Source organism: Bos indicus, chromosome 10, assembly GCF_029378745.1.
Source record: "Bos indicus isolate NIAB-ARS_2022 breed Sahiwal x Tharparkar chromosome 10, NIAB-ARS_B.indTharparkar_mat_pri_1.0, whole genome shotgun sequence".
Lineage (NCBI taxonomy): Eukaryota > Metazoa > Chordata > Mammalia > Artiodactyla > Bovidae > Bos > Bos indicus.
Window position 1 is genome coordinate 71,684,064 of NC_091769.1, and position 20,973 is coordinate 71,705,036.

The window sequence follows — 20,973 nt, forward strand, 5'->3', positions numbered from 1 at the left end:
TCCCTGGTGTCTCAGCAGTAGAGTCTGCTTGCTGATACAGGAGACTCAGGTTCGATCCCTGAGTGGGGAAGATCCCCTGGAGAAGGAAATAGCAACTCACTCCAGTATTCTTGCCTGGGAAATCCCATGGATTGAGGGACCTGGCAGATTACAGTCCACTGAGTCACAAAGAATAGGACACGACTTAGTAACTAAACAACAACATACTAACTAGTTAATAGAAGAAGCAAGATCAAACCCTAAGTTTTATGTGTTTCTCAGAACAGCTGCCTCTGTTCTGTTATGTGGTTGGAAGTTAACTGTCCCCCAAAGTATGCTAAATTAATTTGGGACCACTTGATTATATTTAAATCTGCTTCCAGAACTAGATATTTAAGGTGATTTTTCTCTTTAAGGGAAATAAAATCATTATCAACAGCACACAGTTACTGGTCATCTGTTATTTAGTAAGCACAGGCATGAAGAGATCATAACATTCTGTTCCTGCTTTTAAGGGACTTAAGATCTAGCTGGGAAGACTGAACATTCATTTTTTAAAAATGCTGCATCAGTACCAATATATCCTGTGTAGTCAGCAGTGGCAAAAGCCGAGTTCAAGAAAGGGACAGTACTGGGATTGATGAAAGAGGATGGGGGATGGTTTGGGAATGTAGTGAACAGTTTGTTAAGGAGACGGGGTGAATAAAGGGAAATATTATGAAGGATTAGTTGACAAGAATGGTGACTAATTAGCTGTGGGAGAAAGGAGGAAGAACTAATTAAGGGGGAAAGCAATATCTCAAAGCTGGGTAATAGAATGATTAGTGACAAAAATAGGAAATCTTAGGGGAAACTGGTTTGGCAAAAAGCTGACACTTGTTTTTATATCTCCAGGTTCCACTGTGATGACATCAAGCAGGGCATTTTGACACAGCCTGGGGCAGAGATGGGACAGGGATCACAAATGAAATGACACTGACAATTACACACAACACAGTAATTTTTTAGAGGCTTGGAAATAAAATGATTTCTTTTCATAGGTTTGTCACAGTAGCCCTGAGCTAAAATGGACATTAATATCAATGTGATATTCCAATGGTTATACACAGCAGACAAGTGGAAGTGCTGGGCTGACATTTAGATAAGAAAGAAGAAAGAAAGTGAAGTTGCTCAGTCGTGTCCGACTCTTTGTGACTCCATGGACTGTAGTCTGCCAGGCTCCTCCATCCATGGGATTTTCCAGGCAAGAGTACTGGAATGGCTTGCCATTTTCTTCTCCAGGGGATCTCCCTGACCCAGGGCTCAAACCCAGTTCTCCTGAGTTGTAGGCAGATGCTTTGCCGTCTGAGCCACCAGAGAAGTCCCTCTTAGATAAGAAGGCTGAATATTTACATTTGGATGTATTCTGAGTGGAAATGATGATTCAAGCCATGAGACTAGAGGAAACCTCCAAGAGAGGAGAGACTAAGGGGTATAATAGAGGATGACCTATAATTCATTCTTTACTCAGGGGATTGAATAAAGCTGTAAAAGAAGTCCTGTCTAGGGTGCTCAGGGCCAGTGCACTGGGACGACCTTGAGGGATGGGATGGGGAGGGAGGTGGGAGGGGGGTTCAGGATTGGGGACACATGTGCACCCATGGCTGATTCATGTCATGTATGGCAAGAACCACTACAATATTGTAAAGTAATTAGCCTCCACTTAAAATAAATAAATAAAATTAAAAAAAAAGAAGTCCTGTCTAGGTATTAGAAAGGGTCCCTCAAGAGTGTTGGTTATGGCAGTCAAGAAGAAGGAAACTTCCAGAAGAAAGGGGTAGGCTACAGTGTGGGATGTTATAGATGCAATGAAGGAAATGAGAAAGGACCCCTGGTTTTGGAGACTTGGCAGTCACCCATAACTGGCACAGAGTGAGGATGGAAGCTCTATCACAAAGGATTGAGTCAGTGGAGGAAAGTTCAAAGTAGTAAAGAAGATGGTAAAGAGAATGGTAGTTCAGGGAGCAGCAATAAGCAAATTTCAAGGTTAAGTAAACTTGGGAATGTTAGTGGAAAGGGGAGAGATGAGATCCTGGAACGAGGAGATATTTGTTTGAGCAAAGTGAAAGAAAAGGCAGGGAAAGGATGGGCTCTGTCACAGCATTTTCTTCTCAAAGAAGGAAGAAGCATGAAAGGCTGGATGAAGATGGAGGAACATTTTGTTAAAGGATGGGTGTGGCTACATATATACTGAGGAGGAAAGAGAACATCATCAAGTGGCTTAAGGTGGATTTACTCTTTGGAAAATGAGTCCTGAGGTCCTCTTGAGACTGAGGAGGATAGAAGCAGGGCTTAAAGAGATTGGGAGAGGTCCAGACCTGCATTGTTCAATACAGCAGTGATAAGCCATAGTAGTTACTGAATACTTGAAATGTGGCTAGTCTCAATTAAAATACATTGCAAGTGTAAAGTACATGTCAGATTTCAGACAGTATAAAAAAGACATAAAAATATCTCATTAATCATTTTTATAGTGATCTTTTGTTGTTGAAAAGTTTATACTCTAGGAATGCTGGATTAAATACAGTATATTATCAAAATTGATTTTTCCTGTTACTTTTTGCTTTTTAATGTGACTACTAGAAAATTTTTAATGACATGTGTGGCTCACATTATATTTCTGTTGGACAGAACTGATCTAGAAAAATACAGTAAGGACTCAAAAACAAATTAATAAAGAACTTCCAGGAAGTAAGAGGGTTTGGTTAGAGTCAAGGATCTCTATGGATCCAGTCAACAGGGTTAGAGGTTGAGCACTGTGATCTGTGGATGATCGGGCTGGACCAGATTTGTGAGCTGGCACAGGGGCATGGTTAGAGGAGTCAAAGATCCAAGAGGACAGAAGTGAAATGAACCACCTTGGGCTCAGGCTGGGAATGACGAGCAGTGAAGATCTTTGGGAACTTATGTGGTGGGAGAGCAGCAAGGGCTGTGTGTGTCAGGAAAGCCAGCAAACAGCCTGAAGTTCTGAGGATTCAGTGGGAAGGGTAGGAAGTGATAAAGTGTGATCACAGAAGAGAATTTCTGTGTTCCAAAGTTGCTGTATAAATGCCAATTTTTCACATTTTAATTTTGCTTAGAGTTATGTAAACTTGTGTAGGAAGCTTTATAGTACCTGGTCCAGAAAAATCCGTATTTGAATAAAGTTTCCTTAGAGTCCAAGTAAGAAAAAAAATAAGCATCTCTGTAATTGCAGCAAATGATCACACGTAGCCCTTGGATACAGTAATAAATAGCTTGTCTCTTCCTTCAATATCCTCCTAATACAGGAAGGCTAGGTGAGAGTTTAAACAGCTAAGTGCACATTCACTAAGACAGGTAAATTATTGTATTGCTTTGCCAATTATAAAAATCACTTTGCTAAATACCAAGGAGCAATGAAACGAAATGGGAGATCAGTGACTTCTATCAATCTAATAAACAGACAGGGCTTAGTGAATTCATCTTGGTCCCCAAACCACAGGCGGGAGCTCACACTGCAGCCTGCCTGAAGCTGACTTAGAACTAGTTCAGTCAGGGGTGGAGTGGAGGATTTGAAGAATCCTAATCTCAAATGCTGAAATCAGTGCTACCCTCATTTCCATAATCTGGGCAAGAAAAGAACAATAAAACAGAAGTGATCCAAGGTTTGAATTAATAGCTAAATGGAAATAAAATTCAATGTCAAATTTCTAGGGAGAAAGCCTTTTTGCGGCAGTCCTAAGTGTTTTGGATTGGCACCTTATTTTAAATGTAAAATATTTAAGTGTAAAACATTTAAATGTAAAATTAAATGATCTAATAGTAATGCCAGTATTCAGAAAGTATTTTAAAAATGTATGAACTGAAAAGGCAGTGGTGCAGCTATTCATATTCTATTTATAAGGCAAAATGTAGATAATATAAATAGCAATAAATTGTGCACAGTTATCTGCATTATTGCACCATATTCTTAAATGCGTTTATTTATATTTCATCTTGGTCTAGAAAAGATTTCAGGTAGCACTGCACCACTTGCTATGTGACAAGTTAGTGCTACTTTTTAAAAGGCAAGATCAGAAAATGTGTGAGATTCCTGTTCACAAATGACATCAGCATTTCAACAAAAGAACTGTTGAAAAATGATATAGTGGCTCAGTTGGTAAAGAATCTGCCTGCAATGCAGGAGACCCAGGTTCGATCCCTGGGTCAGGAAGATCCCCTGGAGAAGGAAGTGGCAACCCACTCCAGTACTCTTGCCTGGAGAATCCCACTGACAGAGGAGCTGGGCAGGCTACAGTCCACTGGATTGCAGAGTTGGATACGACTATACGACTAACTTTCACTTTCACCTGACTTTTATATTTACTTTTTAGCAAGCTTCCAATAATTGACTACCTTGTGGAAAGGATTACAAGGCTAAAAAAACCTCAATTCTTTATAACTCAGTGTCTAAAGCAGTGATTATGGGACTTCCTTGGTGGCCAGTGGTTGGGACTCCACACATCCACTGCAGCGGGCATGATGTTTGAACCTTTGTTGGGGAACTAAGATCCTGAAAGCCTTATGGAGTGACCAAGAAAAACCTAATGATTATTATGAACATATCTTTTAAAAAGCCCATTACTCTGATTTTTGTTAGGTAAACAAAATATCACCACAAAAAGTTAACAAGAAGAAACAGTAGTAAACTGTTCCTACTTTATTCCCTCATTTTGCCATTAAACTAGAGAAACATAATGGAAATAGATGTAAGAAAATACTTTAAACATACACAGAGACCCTCAAAGATGACATTGTCTGGTCAACTAATCCATGAGTTTCATTTGCCATGAAACAGTCTTCTACATAAGGTAAAATTTAAAAAGGTAATGCAGGAGCCCTGAATTCAGAGGGGAAATTGCTAAAAGATTTTTGCAGATAAGATTCCTGCAGTGATTTCATTTTCTAGGTCCTTCCTTCACATCTTTTAAATGCAGTCAAAATGACTGTCAAGAGAAAAATGCCACCATTATTTGTAGACAGTTAAGTAATTCAGTGGATGTTTTGAAAGGAAAGATACATTAAGCCTGGTGCTCCATATAGACAGTAAAAGAGCACAGCATTTAACCCACAAAGGTGATCTACTCTAATCAGCTTTGGCAGAACAATGGGAAGTGAAGGATTTTACCTCGAAAGCCACAGCTAGCAACAATCTCTGGGACTTTTCTTCCATGGGACACAAAAGCAAACACATTCTTCTAACGACTACCCTTCAGATTAGACTGGCAATGTAAACTACTTGTATGTTCATGTAAGATTTACCATTTTCCTGGACTTCGCAGCTGAATGTGATTCCTAACCACTAGGGTCACATTCCATGCTGTAAAGTTAACACAGTGATGCTCTGGCCATTGCCATCTTGGTAGAGTAAGCCTGGCAGGAAATGAACCAGTTGCTGTGCTATACTTTGTTGCTCAGTCATGTCTGACTCTTTGTGACCCCATGGACTGCAGCCCGCCAGGTTCCTCTGTCCATGGGGATTCTCCAGGTAGGAATACTGGAATGGGTTGCCATGCCCTCCTCCAGAGTCTTCCCAGCCCAGGGATTGAACCCAGGTCTTCCATGTTGCAGGTGAGTTCTTTACCATCTGAGCCACCAGGGAAGCCCTAAAGCTTCTAAAGGGTCACATTCCATGCTGTAAAGTTAACACAATGCTGCTTAGGCCATTGTTACCTTGGTAGAGTAGGCCTGGCCAGGAAATGAAACAGTAGGGCCCAGTATTTAAGATGAGGTGGTCAGCTCCTCCTGCTAAACCTCCAGCAAATGGGCTCATTTGGGATTAAAGGAAGAGATATGGTCACGTGGAGAGAACGATAGGCCTTGGGGACATGGTAGTTGAGGGAAGCACACAGAAAAATTTTCAGGAGATTGAATAATGAATGTGTTTGTGTGCTTTTTCTTTCTTTAATAAGCCTTCTGACTTGATCAAAATACAAAACGGTTCATTGGTTGGTTTGTCATCAGTCATAATTAGTCACAAAATCTTTAGTCTGAGCCATACCTTTATTAAAATCCATCACTGTATCGGAATAGAAGAGAACCATGGAGGAAGACTGCTGTTGGTTCTTTTTTTTTAAACAATATATTTTAAAAACTTGACAAAAACTGTAACGGCTAAAATATTTCTTGAACTGAAAAGATATGACAAGGGAAAGGAATAATCTCTCACTTTTGTTCAATTCAATAAAACATTATGTGTTCCTGACCTCCATTACCACTAGATTTGGTCTGCAGTTTGGTGAAATGATTCTGAAGGCCGAACTTAAGATAGGACTACATTTGAACTATGCCCACTGTGAAATGGGTCTAACTGTAATAAATTCTGGGGCTTCCCAGGTGGCTCAGTGGTAAAGAATCCACCTGCCAGTGTAGGACACGCAGGAGACCTGGGTTCAGTCCCTGGGTTGGGAAGATCTCCTGGAGGGGGGAAATGGCAACTCATTCCAGTATTCTCACCTGGAAATCCCATGGGCAGAGCACCCTAGCAGCCTACAGTCCACAGGGAAGCAGAGTTGGATACGACTGAGCAACTAAACATGCGTGTAATAAATTCTAAACATTAAACACCAGTTTGGTCAAAGAACCTGTAAGTAAGGCTTGAATTATTTTCTGCCTTTGTCAATATAAGAAATAAGAAAGAACCTAAGGATTTTCTCTTGTGAAACAATACGATAATTGCTCAGATTTAACTTCATAGCTCAAACATTTGGGGGAAATAGAACTCTATACTTCTATGTTCTAAAACTCCTAACAATCTTATTTTATTTGAAATATATTGTATGAAGTTAGAAGACAATTATAATTTCATGTTTTAATATAGTTATTATTATTATCCATAATATAGGCAGAAGATGGTTTTTAAAAAATTATTAATGTCAAGTTCTTAGTTTTCAAATTGTGAGCTTAATTATAAGGTAGCCATGGAACTGGAAAAGTGACAAATGTAAATATTAACACACGGTCAAGTATGCACACAACTTAGGGAACAGGTTGAGAAGGATGGGAAATTTAGTGGTGATGCAAATTTAATTAGCTTTCTGTGGATTTTAGAATTCTATTTTAAATGAACTTAAAATAGGTCAATTACTCCACAGATTTCTGTTCCTGAATGTATTAATTTTCCTAAAGATGAAAAAGAACTGAGTAAAGAACATCATTTCAAATACTATAAGAAAAAAGTGGGAGGGAAGGAGGCAAGGAGGGACTTTTTAAAAATGAAGGAAGGGCCTGCTGATTATGACAGAAGACTTCATCCACAGCCCCTACTGATACATACTAATCATAATGCGTTGGTGATGAAGTATCAGGGACATTATTATTTTTTAATGAAAGAAATATTAATTCATGGAAATATGAGAAAAACCATAGATTTGAAGATGTAGATTTAGACTGGAATTTTTGTCAACCTTTCTTACCCATGGTGGATCTTCCTTTTAAAAAAAAAAAACACTGCAGAGAGTCCATCTATACAGTCTAAAGCCAAAACATGTAATTAAAAAATGAGTCTACGCCATTGATGCTTATCATAGTTTTTCCCTTAATTTTAGTAAGGAATAGCTCATAACACAAAGAAACATGTATTTGAAGTCGAGCAATTCTTTCATGTCAGTTTCTTCCTGACATTAAATTATTTCAGATACTTTTTAAGATATGTACAATCTTATTTAATAAAAACTGCTTTTGTTCTCTACCTAGTCCTCTAGATTCATTTTATATGGTATATATATATTGGAAGATATTCAACAAATATTAACATTAATCAACCCTAGATGGAAGGGCTTTGGGTGATTTGTGGCTTTCATTTGAAACTCTCTTTGTTGAAATGGAAATTTTCAAAATGCACATGTATTATTTTTAGAAAACCAAAAAAGCCACTATTTTCTCCCCAAATTTTGAAATATTCCTTTAAAAAATTCTCTTGAAAGTGATTATACATTGTGAAAAAGGAGAATTTTATTTTTCAGTGAAGTAATAACTACCTATGTTTGGTATATTATCTGTATAATGAGTTTTCTTTCATTAAAAACAAATCACTAGATCATCAGCTAAGAAAGTTTTCCCACTAGATCTCTTTAGAATCTGAGAGAGAGAATTTGAAAATGAAATTATTTATGCTGTAAAGTTCGCACAAGTGTTCTAATAATACTGAACCTAAATAAAATGCTGAATGATTGGGACTGGTCTATCTTTATGTTTGTATGTAAAATTGTCTTTATTAATTGCCATTTTCAAAATACAAGCATACAATTCAATTCCTATGGCTAAAACAGACATTTCCTCTGTATTTGGGGAGGCGTGGGCATTCTGAACTAGCACCTTTGAGAACAGACTACCCTCAACACTGTTTTCACAGAGAACTATAGGTCAGCATAAAGTTTTCAAAATACTTTATTTTCTAACAAAATGAGAAATATGTGAGATTATATTCTCTGGAAGGTGCGTCACCCTTCAATATTTTACAGTATTTTAGGGGAATCTGGTAAGTACAAAATGCTGCCACATATAGTAAGTGGGAGCTATTAGTCTCAACTTCCCACATCCAAGTGTCCTGCCCATGAAACTGTCAAAAGCAGTGATACTTGGGAAACAAAAAAAAGCAATCTTCAGAGTACAAGTGAAATGATATGAATGAGTGGTTTGGTCAAACTTTGTTCCCCTGCCACAGTACCATTTGGATTCAGGTAGTATAGTAGAGTGGTCAAAAGAGCAGACTGCTCTGCATTTGGGACTCATTAAGTCCTAGCACAAATTACTAGCCATCTCAACCTTAAAACCCCATTTCCTCCTCTATAAAATGTTGTGTTAGTTGCTCAGTTGTGTCCGACTCTTTGCGACCCCACGGACTGTAGCCTGCCAGGCTCTTTTGTCCATGGAATTCTCCAGGCAAGAATACTGGAGTGGGTAGCCATTCCTTTCTCCAGAGGATCTTCCCAAGCCAGGGATCGAACCCGGGTTTCCTGCACTGCAGGCAGATTCTTTACTGTTTGAGCCACCAGGGAAGTGAGAGTAAAATAATAATCTCAGAAAGATATGAGATTAAGATCTGTAACAAGAGTTTAGGACAATGACCAACACATGGATAATAATGATGGAGAATTTTTAATGATGAGTTCATGATGATGATGATGACAACAATGGTGTAAATTGATCAAAATCACTGATTCAACTGCTCAACATTGCTTTGTCTTTAAAGAGATAAGCTGTGTGAAAATATCTTGGAAGGGGTAAAAGAGAGTTCACTTTCTGAAACTCAGCATTAGTGAAAGAGGCAGTGTGTGAGATGGGAAGAGTTCAGGATTTTCGGTCACAGTCACCTTTTCATTACCCCACTTGTCACTTAATGAAAAACTTTGAGCCTCATGTTGTTCAAGAGTAAACTGAAAAGCTCAAATGAGAAGACGTTTGGCAAAATGAAAGGTATGTAAATGGGAGGGGTTTTTAGCACGCCCCTACTCCCTAGATAATTCTTTACATGTTTAGAAAAACCATTGAGGAAGAAGCCATCTACTTTGGAGGCAGATGGTAGAGTAGAAGAATCAAAGGGCTTTGGAGTCAGACAGCCTCAGCTTGAATCTGGCCTCTGGCATTACCAGCTGTGTGCGCTGGCAAGAAGCCTCAGTTCATCACTTCTAAAATGGGATAATAATAAAACTCACACATCATAGGATTCATGAAGATTAACTGCAATGATACGAGTAAAATAGTAAAAGTGCCCAATAAATGTTAATATTTAACAGTAATAACTAGTAATCTGAAGAATCCCAGGTTTATTGCCACATATTATTAGGTTATTGTCTTATGTCATCTTCACTGAGCAGATTGGGCTTTGGTTTATAATAAATTGGGTATGAATATCATTTTTTTTAATGGAAGCAGAATCTGTGTAATGTAGTATAATGTGGAATTTAGTCTCTCTTTAAACATTCTTGTCTACAGCTAAAATCATATATATTAATAAAATAAATATAAGCTTCCTTTTGCATGTATACTATAGTTTTTAGGACACATTGTATTAGTTTCAGTAGAGTCTTCCTGACATACCTAATGAACTACAATTTCTCTGTGGAATTGTTTAATAATATGGAGGAAGCCTGGGGCTCCCTTTATTCCCTTTTCCAAGCAAAACCTTCACTTCTCACTATTTCTGGAGGACATTATCCCCAATGTTATACTGACTTCTTTTAACTACATTCACAGCTGCTCTTGTATCAAACCCATTTCATCATTTGTATACTAGATGTGCTGGTCTATGGATTGGGCTAAGAATTATTACACATGAGTGGTTTCAACCCCGATTACGTGTTAAACTCATGTGAGAGCTTTTGAAAAATACTGATGCTTGGCTCAATGGAATCAGAACCTCTAGGGGTGGGGCACAGGAATCCTTTGTGTTTTTTTAAAGCTTCCCAGGTGATACTAATATGCAGCCAGTGTTAAGAACAGCTTTTTTTATATAATTAGAGAACTAAAACGAAGATACACTTAAAATACTAAACAAGAATCTTATTGTAGATTTTAATTTAGATGAAAGTTCTCCTAGTGGGGAGAAACAGGAATAATTTACTTATAATTCCTCTTTTATGCCTAGAAACCCACCCATCCAGTTATCAGTCAATTTTCAGGATAATGGCTTTGTTCTATCTGACAAAAGGAAATCAATGGTACTGAAGATTACCAAAGGTCACAGAGTATAAAAGACCCTCAATGATCCTGCATTAATCTTCATAAACAGCTGTACACTGCAAATGAAAATAACAGTCTTTAATGGACAAATTACAGCATTTTGTGTTGTTTTCTGATTATAAATGTCCATATTTTTAACCCCCCAGTGAAAATGTCAACAGAGGCAAAACACATAGGATTATGATGAAACAGTGTCTCAGATCTGACACATATTATAAAATTTGACACTTCTGCTACCTACTTTTGGTAAGAATAGAGGAAATCTGTAAGAATAATCTTAAAAAACCAACTTTATATCCAACTAAACTTGGTATTAAGCCACAGATATCCATTGAGTGTGTATTTGGAATAAACTGGATGAGTCTAAACATGTAGCAAGAATGAAATGTTACCAAGAATTTTCACAGCTGGCTTCTGTATAAAACATATGCCAGGTCATGTAGTTACCATCATTCTCTAAAAGGATGCCCCTGAACGGCCATACATTTCTTGTTTCCTCGCTTTTAAATTTATTAGGTCCTTTTATTCACTTTTGATAGTTGTATTTCCAATAGATCCAAATAATTTGAACTAGACGATTGCATTTTATGTCTCTGCCACCCAACTAACAAATAAGAGGCAGAGGAAATATGCTCTTAATTCTGAGGTTCATGTTTACTTTTTCTTTGCTTAAAAAATTTACCAAAGAAAAACTCTATGGGGATGGTAACATCCCATTCTTTTTGTGATACAATATTACAAGAGAAAGGTGCCTTTTTTTTTTTTTTTTAAATCAGCTTCTGCTCCAGAGTATTCTTGGTCCCCTGAGGGATGCTGCAACCCTGCAGGTTAAGTCAAACGCACCTTCTTCAGAACCATTTGTTAAACATTAAAAGACACCTCATATTACAAACATCCAAGTTTACAACACATAATTCATTCTTGCAAAATCTCCCTTTCTCCTAGTAATCTCAAACTGAGGAAGGTGAAGGAGAGAATCTTAATGCAACAAAGGCGAGATGGAGATGTGTGAAGTATGAGGCTGAATAAAAATGGCTGAAAAGCAATCCAAGCGAGGCTGGAGGGTGGCCACACCCAGTGCTAATATGGACTGTTTCAAAATAAATCTGTTATATCAGAGAGCAACTGGCACTGTTTTTTAATTTCCCTCCATTTGTTCCAGATATACCCATTATTAATGAACAGTAGTTACAAGTTACCCTAATGACAGACAAAAAAACCCCGAAATATTTCAAAGTGAATCATCCTAATATGTGTCTACGCCATCATATTTTCAGGATTTTGAGAGCTATTCTGCATTTCCAGTTTCCTTTGTGTGACCACAAATAATAACCCTAAAATGGGTGTGTCCCTCTTAAAAGGATGCACTAGAGCCCACTCAGTTAACGGTTCTACTAGATTTCAATCCTTAGGCACAAATTAAATGTACTGGGATACATGGAACAATAAGAAAGCATTTTAACTCCGGGAATAAGAAGAGATTAAACACATACTGAACGTTTAGCGGAACCCAAAAGAGCTCCAGGAGGAGGCAAAAGATGCATTATTTAAAACAGTAGCCTGACAACAAGAAAACAAAGGGGTGGGGGTGGGGGATTTTTTTTTTTTTTTTAAGATGGGAAAAGTAAAAAACAAAAACAAAAAACCAAACACCATCCACTCTGATTTTTGACATAACAAGTTTACTCCCCCCGCAACAGAAAGCTCTTGGGTATAAAGCATGCATAGGTCCCACAGGTGAAATGATGCACAATGGCTGATTCCGGGTCCCGGGTTCCCGTGCGCCGCAGGCATGCACTACTGAAATAAAGAGAATACCCTGACTTTTCCAGTTGCTCCAAACACAATCCATCTTGGTGGAATCGGCGGTGGCCTGCATCGTGCGCGCTTTGAGGGCTCGCCGTTGCTGTCCTCGGGGGCGCTGAGCGGGCACTCAGGCGTCGGTGCCCCGGCTGCAGCGCTGCTCCCGGTGGCCGCGGCTGCAGACAGACTGAGGCTGCACCAGCCGGCGTGCACGGCGAGGGGCGGGCGCGGCGCGGGCGCCGCAGTCTCCGCGGCAGCGAATCAGCGCGGTGCGGTGCGGATCAGCCTGCGCGCCCGGTGATGCGGGTGCCGCTAGACTCCAGAGCAGAGGCTCGCTGCCCTGGAGATGTTTAAAGCCAGTCCCACCCGGGAGGTGCAAAAGCTGACCAGGGGTGGGGAGTTTGAGAGGAGGAGAAAGGGCCAAAGGTAGGAATGAGAGCAGAACACGCGGGCTGTTTCTGGGTCTTACTGGCATGGTGCATTTTCTAGAAATGTCTTAGAAACCCAAGAACTTGACGATGGCAGTACAAACCTCAGGCTTTCAGCATCATATCCCCTAAATGTCCGCAACGCTCATTCACCTCCCCCCCACCCAGCCTCCAATTCTTTACATTCTGGCCACACTTTAATTGCTTGACATCTTCCAGACAATTAACAGTCTTTCCCTCTTTTAGAACAGCCCATGGCTATCCAAAACCTTCCCTGGCAAGCCGCAACCATTGCAAAGAAACCCTGGAGGTTTAGTGTCTCTTCTCAGCTCTGCTTGTGGGTTGAATGAATATTCGACAATGTCTGAATGTGGTACCAGTAGGTTGGGATCAAAGCCTCTGGACTCTGGCACATGGAGTAATTAGTAATATAGTAATCTCGGCTATAGTGACACGCCGAGAGTGGTCAGTCGTGGGGACTTCCAAACAGAGATCAGGAAGCAAAGGGCCTGCTTCCTCAACAGCGTCATATTTGGGGCTGAGTGTTAGGGGATGATGGATGTGAGTGGTATGCATAATTCGGGAGATAAAGTTGATTTCCAAGCCCAGTGATTCAAGGGTTTCAGGTGTCCCCACTTACAATGTGAATGTCAATTGGAGGAGCAGAACATTGTGTTGTTGTTCAGTTACTCAGTTGTGTCTGACTCTTTGTGACTCCATGGACTACTGCACACCAGGCTTCCCTGTCCTTCACTATCTCCCAGTGTTTGCTCAAACTTGTGTCCAGTGAATCAGTGATGCCATTCAACCATCTCATCTTCTGTTACCCCCTTCTCCTCCTGCCTTCCATCTTTCCCAGCATCAGGGTCTTTTCCAATGAGTCAGCTCTTCGCATCAGGTGGCCAAAGTATTGGAGCTTCAGCTTCAGCACCAGTCCTTCCAATGAATATTCAGGATTCATTTCCTTTAGGATTGACTGCTTTGATCTCCTTGCTGTCCAAGAGACTCTCAAGAGTCTTCTCCAACTCCACAGTTCAAAAGCATCAATTTTTTTTTCGCTCAGCCTTCTTCATTGTCCAACTCTCACATCTGTACATGACTACTGGAAAAACCATAGCTTGACCATACAGATTTTTGTCAGCAGTGGGTGGTGACCTACTTTTCAAATTTTAGCATGAATGCTTTATCAGATTACTTTCCAAGGCAGTTGAGAGAATGGACAGGGGATAGGTATGTTTTGATGAGGAAAAGGTAGAAATAGCACAGAGAAATGACTGGAATTTAGGCATTTTCTGGGGAAAGTCCTGGTAGAAGGGACCCTTGAGGAGACAAGACATAGCATGAAGACAAAGATGCCTTGGGGACCAAAGGGGTTTATAGAAGGAAGAGCTCCCACTTCCATTTGTTGTAGCATGGCCTTATCCATTGTATAGAATTTCTCTCCCTCATGGAGAAGTGGAGCCTCCATAATTCCTCTGCAGCTCCCAGATGCGTTCCTTCCCAGACCCAAATATGCATTTGTACATGCTGTGCCAGCGAGAGCCTAAGGACCTAATCTCAAGGTTACGCTTCTGGAAATGATTTACCTTTCATTTTATAAGCATATACACTTTAAAATATGATCGTTAGAATCATGAATGTTCCTTTTAGAATAAAAGCTTCCAGAGAAACCAGCTAAGCCTCTGCATATCTCTGTAACACATCTGGAATTATTCTTAAGGAAGTTTAAGAAGAATGACTTCAGCAGGATGATTCGGCACTTCTGGGCATCCTAAGTCTCCTATAAAAGTGGGGTTGTCAGAGCTCCCATTTGGCTGATGAGAAGGAGGAACAGTGACCACATGATTACAAAGCACTTTTCAAACTGACTTGCTCTGGAGGTGTTAGTGACTTTGTTATATTTATACTTCCTACTGTCCTCCCACAATTTTTTCATCATCATGGTCATGATTGGGAATTCAGTCAGCAAAATACTGAAAAGATTGGGACCTGATGATGAATGCTCACTGCATGATGTGGAGCTGGACACACTGCAAAAATGTAGGGACAAGACTCAGAAGGAGAGAGAAAGGGTTGCCTGGTGGGTTGTTGCTGTCCTGGCCACTTTTCAGCTGGAAACCTTTGGAGCCTTGGCCACTAGGAGGCACTGCCTGTCCAATGATAGCCCAGGCATTAGCCTTAACACAGAAGGTGCCCCAGGTATCTTGAACGGTGAGTGTTCACAGTCACATTGCTGGAGCCAGTGTGTGGCTCTGACAGTCAGTACTGAGCAGCAGCATGTCCCTAGCAAGGACGGGTAGGCAGAGGCAAGCTCTCCCTCAGGTGTCGGGTAGTTGTGTCAGAATCCTTAGGCCATGAGTTTTCACTGGCCACAAAGCTGACCTTGGAACGTCAGCTTAGCTGAAAGACCACATTCTTTTCAGTCATGCTAAACCTGGAAAGAGAAGCCTGATGGCACCCGAAAAATCAATACAACAGTTTGACAGCTGAAGACTGAGGAGGTAAGATGTCTGATGTCACAGACAGAGATGCACACTAGTAAGAACTGAGGGTTTTCTATTAATGCCCAGGTGCTTAGGAGAAGCACAGATGATCTTATTAAAGGAAAATCAGGCAGAAGAGTACAAACTTGACAGGGGATGTGGGTGTTAGATCCACTTGTGTCACAAACTTTAGTTCTGTGGCTTTCAACAAGTCATTTATCATCTGAACCTCTCTCTCATAACATACACATGAATTACAGATTCAGACGTTTGTTTCTATGAAGTAATAAGAATTTGTTTCCCATAGACATTGCAAATGGGTGCTTTCTTTGCACAAGTGCACACAAAGTATTAATTGAAAGCTCTTGGCAAGGTCAAAACGATAGAATGGGTAGAAAAGATATGTAAATTGTCCTTTAGCAGTGAAAGAAAACAGAAAGCAAAATAAAGCTTGCTGAAAGCGGGCAGGAACTGCCTCTGTCTTTAAACCAGGAGAGAACAGACGGGCTTTGTATGCAGCCAGCTTAGAACTTGGTTTAGGTATTGCCAGGAAGGGAAGTGATTTCTTTAGTTTTCAGGATGAAATCGTGCATTAGTCTATTATAGGGAAAAGCAAAGGAGCCAAGTTTTGTAACCTCATCCCAGATCTAGATGAATGTTGAAGGCTACCACGTCCAGAATGGCCGTATAGTGTTTGTCTACTATAGCGTCAGGATTTATACTGATGAGACTCAATAGCACCTGCATTGATACACTTATTTAAGGAACATGTACCAAGCACCTACTATATTCCAGATACTGCTCTAAGCATAAAGCAAAGTTCCTACCCTTAAGAAGTTATATGCCAGTGTGTACGGGAGGAGCAGAAAATAATAAAAGAAGTAAATACTGTATATATTTAACTTGTGGAGGAGTGTACTGGGGAAAATAAAGCAGGTAAAAGAGGATAGAAAAGGATGTGGGTGGACATTTGCTATTTTATAATGAGAGTCTGTGAAGGCTTAACTCGTGGTAAAATTAGAGTAGACACCTAAGGGAAGAAAAGAGAAAGCCATTAACATGTATGGGAGAAGAGTATTCACAGATGAACTCAATTTTCAGAACAGAATGTAACAGCTAGTAAACTATATCAAGCATTCTCATAGAACTCCCTGGTTTTTTTAGGCTCAGAATGCAGCAATTGAAATAAAAGGCACAAAACCAAAAAAATACTTCATTATAATTGAAGAACACTAAGAACTATGTTCTATGCCATATGGAATAAGGAAATTTAAAGGAAAAACCAATTTGGTACATAACCCACTGTACCAAAACACTGCATGAATTGTCTTCAATTCAAATAAGAGGTTAGCAGTTGTTATTTTCCAGGTGCTTTATCTTGTGGTATGCACTGATGTTTAGTTGTTACAAGATCCCTATGAGGTAGACAGTATTTCCTTTCATTTTCTTTATTCATTCATTCATTCAATCTACAACTGTTTATGGAGCCCACACTAAGTGCCTGTCTCTGTAAATACAAAGGGAACTGCCCACTGGGACTTGAGTTTATTGGAGGGAAATTTACATATAAATAGATAAATGCAATCAGTGGATTGTGTGAACAGGAAACCAGCGGTACACAGAGTTCTTGGGGGCAGCGGTTTCAGGAAAGGCTTCAGAGAATAGGTGACAATTAAGCTAAGTTATGAGTGAGAAATGTATCAACAGTTTGAGTGATGGGCTTTCCTGGCAGACAGAAGTGGAAACTTAATTTCAGAAATGTGTAGAGCCAGACTGTGACAGCCCTGAGTAGTAATACTGTCAATAGATGAGGGAGACCCAGCAGGATTTTAAGCAGAGGAGTGACAATGGGAAGTGGCATAATTTATCCAAATTTGGCTGAGAAGTTTCCAGAATTGACTCTTGCTGTGCAGTCACTAAGTCATGTCTGACTCTGCAACCTCATACACTGCAGCTCACCGGACTTCCTTGTCCTTTACTATCTCCTGGAGTTTGCTCAAATTCATGTCCATTGAGTCGGTGATGCTATCTAACCATCTTATCCTCTGTTGCCTCCTGCTCCTTTTGCCTTCAATCATTTCCATCATCAAGGTCTTTTCCAATGAGTCAGCCCTTCTCATTAGGTGGCCAACGTCCTGGAGCTTTAATGCCAGCATCAGTCCTTCCAATAAATATTTAGGGTATTCAGGGTTGGTTTCCTTTAGGATTGGTTTGATCTCCTTGTAGTCCAAGGACTCTCAAGAGTCTTCTCCAACACCACAATTCAAAAGCATCAATTGTTCGGCACTCAGCTTTTTTTATGGTCCAATTCTCACATCCATACATGACTATTGGAAAAATCATACCTTTGACTATATGGACCTTTGTTGGCAACGTGATGTCTCTGCTTTTAAATATGCTGCTCAGGTTTGTCATAGCTTTCCTTCCAAGGAGCAAGTGTCTTTTAATTTCACGGCTGCAGTCACGGTCTGCAGTGATTTTGGAGCCCAAGAAAATAAAGTCTGTCACTGTTTCCACTTTTTCCTGTTCTATTTGCCATGAAGTGATGGGACCAGATGCCATGATCTTAGCTTTTTGAATGTTGATTTTCAAGCCAGACTTCTCACTCTCTTCTTTCACTCTCTTTAAGAGGCTCTTAAGATCCTTTTCACCTCTGCCATTAGGGTGATATCATCTGCATATCTGAGGTTGTTGATATTTCTTTCAGCAATCTTGATTTCAGCTTGTGATTCATCCAGCCTGGCATTTCACAAGATGTACTCTGCACAGAAGTTTAATAAGCAGGGTGACAATATATAGCCTTGTCATACTCCTTTCCCAATTTTGAACCAGTCCATTGTTCCATGTCCAGTTCTATTGCTTCTTGACCTGCATACAGGTTTCTCAGGAGGCAGGTAAAGTGACCTGTTATTCCCATCTCTTTTGTCCACAGTTTGTTGTGATTCACACAGTCAAAGGCTTTAGCACAGTCATCGAAGCAGATGTTTTTCTGGAATTCTCTTGCTTTTTCTATGATCCAATGGATGTTGGCAATTTGATCTTTGGTTCCTCTTCCTTTTCTAAATCTAGCTTGTACATCTGCAAGTTCTTGGTTCACATATTGCTGAAGCCTAGCTTGAAGGATTTTTAGTATAATCTTGCTGCTGCTGCTGCTAAGTCGCTTCAGTCATGTCTGACTCTGTGCGACCCCATAGATGGCAGCCCACCAGACTTCCCCGTCCCTGGGATTTTCCAGGCAAGAACACTGGAGTGGAGTGAAGCCATTTCCTTCTCCAATGCATAAAAGTGAAAAGTGAAAGTGAAGTTGCTCAGTCGTGTCTGACTCTTCGCAACCCCATGGACTGCAGCCTACCAGGCTCCTCCGTCCATAGGATTTTCCAGGCAACAGTACTAGAGTGGGTTGACATTGCCTCCTCCGATAATCTTGCTAGCATATGAAATGACCACAATTGTGTGATAGTTAGAACATTCTTTGGCATTGCCCTTCTTTGGGACTGGAATGAAAACTGACCTTTTCCAGTCCTGTAGCTACTTACTGAGTTTTCCAAATTTGCTGGCATATTGAGTGCAGCACTTTAACAGCATCATGTTTTGGGATCTGAAATAGCTCAGCTGGAATTCCATCACCTCCACTAGCTTTGTTCGTAGTAGTGTTTCCTAAGGCCCACTTGTCTTCACAGTCCAGGATGTCTGGCTCTAGATGAGTGGCCACACCCTCATGGTTATCCAGTTATCCAGAATTGACAAAAGACATAAATTCTAGCCCCAAGCAAGACAAGTAAGAAATCCATACCTTGACTCACATCACAGTGAAATTGCAGGGCATCAAAACAAAGGAGAAATTTTAAAAGCAGATATAAATAACAGACAAATGAGATGAATAGCAATCTTTTCATCAATAGAAGCTAGAAGACAATGAAATAATATTCTCAAAGTGGTGAAGGAGAATAACCATCATCTAGAATTATATACACAGAAAGACTACTACAGGCATTTTCAAAAAAATAAGAAATGAGAGAATTTCCTAATGGCAGACTCTGCAGAAAAATATACCAAAAACAGTACTCCAGAAAGAATAAAACTGAATCTAAATTCAGTTACAAGGTAAAAGTGACATGCATGAAAGAATGCTGAGCATAAAGATCAGTAATGATTAACTTAATGAAAGGGTTATAAATGAAAGATGAAAGTAAAACAGTGGACAAAATAGAACATAGGTAGAAAGCAGTGATAAGAGCAAGAGCATTCTAAGATCCTAGTATTGTTCAGGAGGAGGATAGAGATATTTAGACCATGAAAATGTCATATTTATATGCTAAATATTTAATGGTCTCCAATAAAAGAAAATAATTAAATACATAACTTCCACAAGAATAAAATTTATAAGCAAGGTAATTAATTTAATCAAACAGAAATTAGGCAAAGGAAAAATGAGAAGCAAAGAAAATAACTAGTAAATTGAAAGCACAAAATAAAGCATTAAAATGTTTCTAAATATATCTAAATAATGCCAACTAAAAAAAGATGAAAGCTCTCACAATGGATGAAAAAGATCTAGCCAAAGGATGTTTTCAAAAAAAGCCCTAAAACATACTGACACAGAAATGTTCTAAGTAGAAAGATTAATTTTTGTAATAGTGACCTTGCTAGATTTACTTATTAATTTTTTTGTAGATTCTTTTGAATTTTATGCATACATAAGAATATCTTCTCTGAATAAAGATGGCTTTATCTCTTCCTTTCCAATCTTTATATTTCATTTCTTTACCTTAACTTACTGCATTGGCTAGGACTTCTAGTATAATGTTTAGTAGAGGTGGTTAACAGGGACTATCCTGTCTTTTTTTTGAATTAAGGGGGAAAATGTGCTCAAAATTTTACCATTAAACATGATGCAAGCTGTGAATTTTTAGCTATCCATTATCAGAATAAGAAAATTCCCTCTGGTACCAATTTTCTGAGAATTTTTGTCATGAATAGATACCAAGTTTTATCAAATGCTTTTACTGAGCCTAGTGAGATGATCACATGGGCTTTCCCTTAATTTTATTAATATATACATTACATGGATTGAATTTTGAGTGTTAGAGCAAACTTGCATTCCTAGAATAAACTTCATGTAGCCCTGATGTGACATTCTTTTTATATATTGTTGCTCTAATTTGGATTCAATTTGTTAATATTTTGTGTAGAATTTTATTATCTATATTCATGAGGGATATTGTCCTCTTCTTTCTCTTCTTATAATATTTTCTTAAGTTTTTGCATCAGGGTTAAACTGGTGACACAAAAGAGTTGGAAAGTGTTAATCCCTCTAATATTTTCCAGGAGTTTATGTAAGATTGTATTATTTCATTTCGGAATGTTTGCAAGAATTCACCAGGGAACCCATTTGGACCTGGAGTTTTATTTGTGAGATGATCTTTAACTACAGATTTCTTTAATAGTGTAGGATTATTCTGATTTTTAAATTTCTGCTTATAACAATTTTGGTCATTTTTTTCCAGATTAATTTATCCATTTAAAATATATTGTCAAATTTATTGGCATGTTACTCA

At 39.2% G+C, this 20,973-nt stretch overlaps 1 protein-coding gene across 2 annotated transcripts in view; it reads right to left on the reverse strand.

Annotated features, from left to right (window-relative positions):
• The window catches only part of RTN1 (reticulon 1), a 244,004-nt gene that overhangs the window by 19,302 nt on the left and 203,729 nt on the right, over positions 1-20,973 (reverse strand). The window contains exon 1 of one of the 2 annotated variants that reach the window (XM_070797685.1): positions 12,520-12,702. The exons of the other annotated variant lie outside the window; for it this stretch is intronic. Within the exon in view, the coding sequence (XP_070653786.1) occupies positions 12,520-12,580 (61 nt within the window). The 5' untranslated portion in view covers positions 12,581-12,702. Of the gene's footprint in view, positions 1-12,519; positions 12,703-20,973 lie in introns of those variants that run through there. 2 annotated transcript variants of the gene reach the window in all.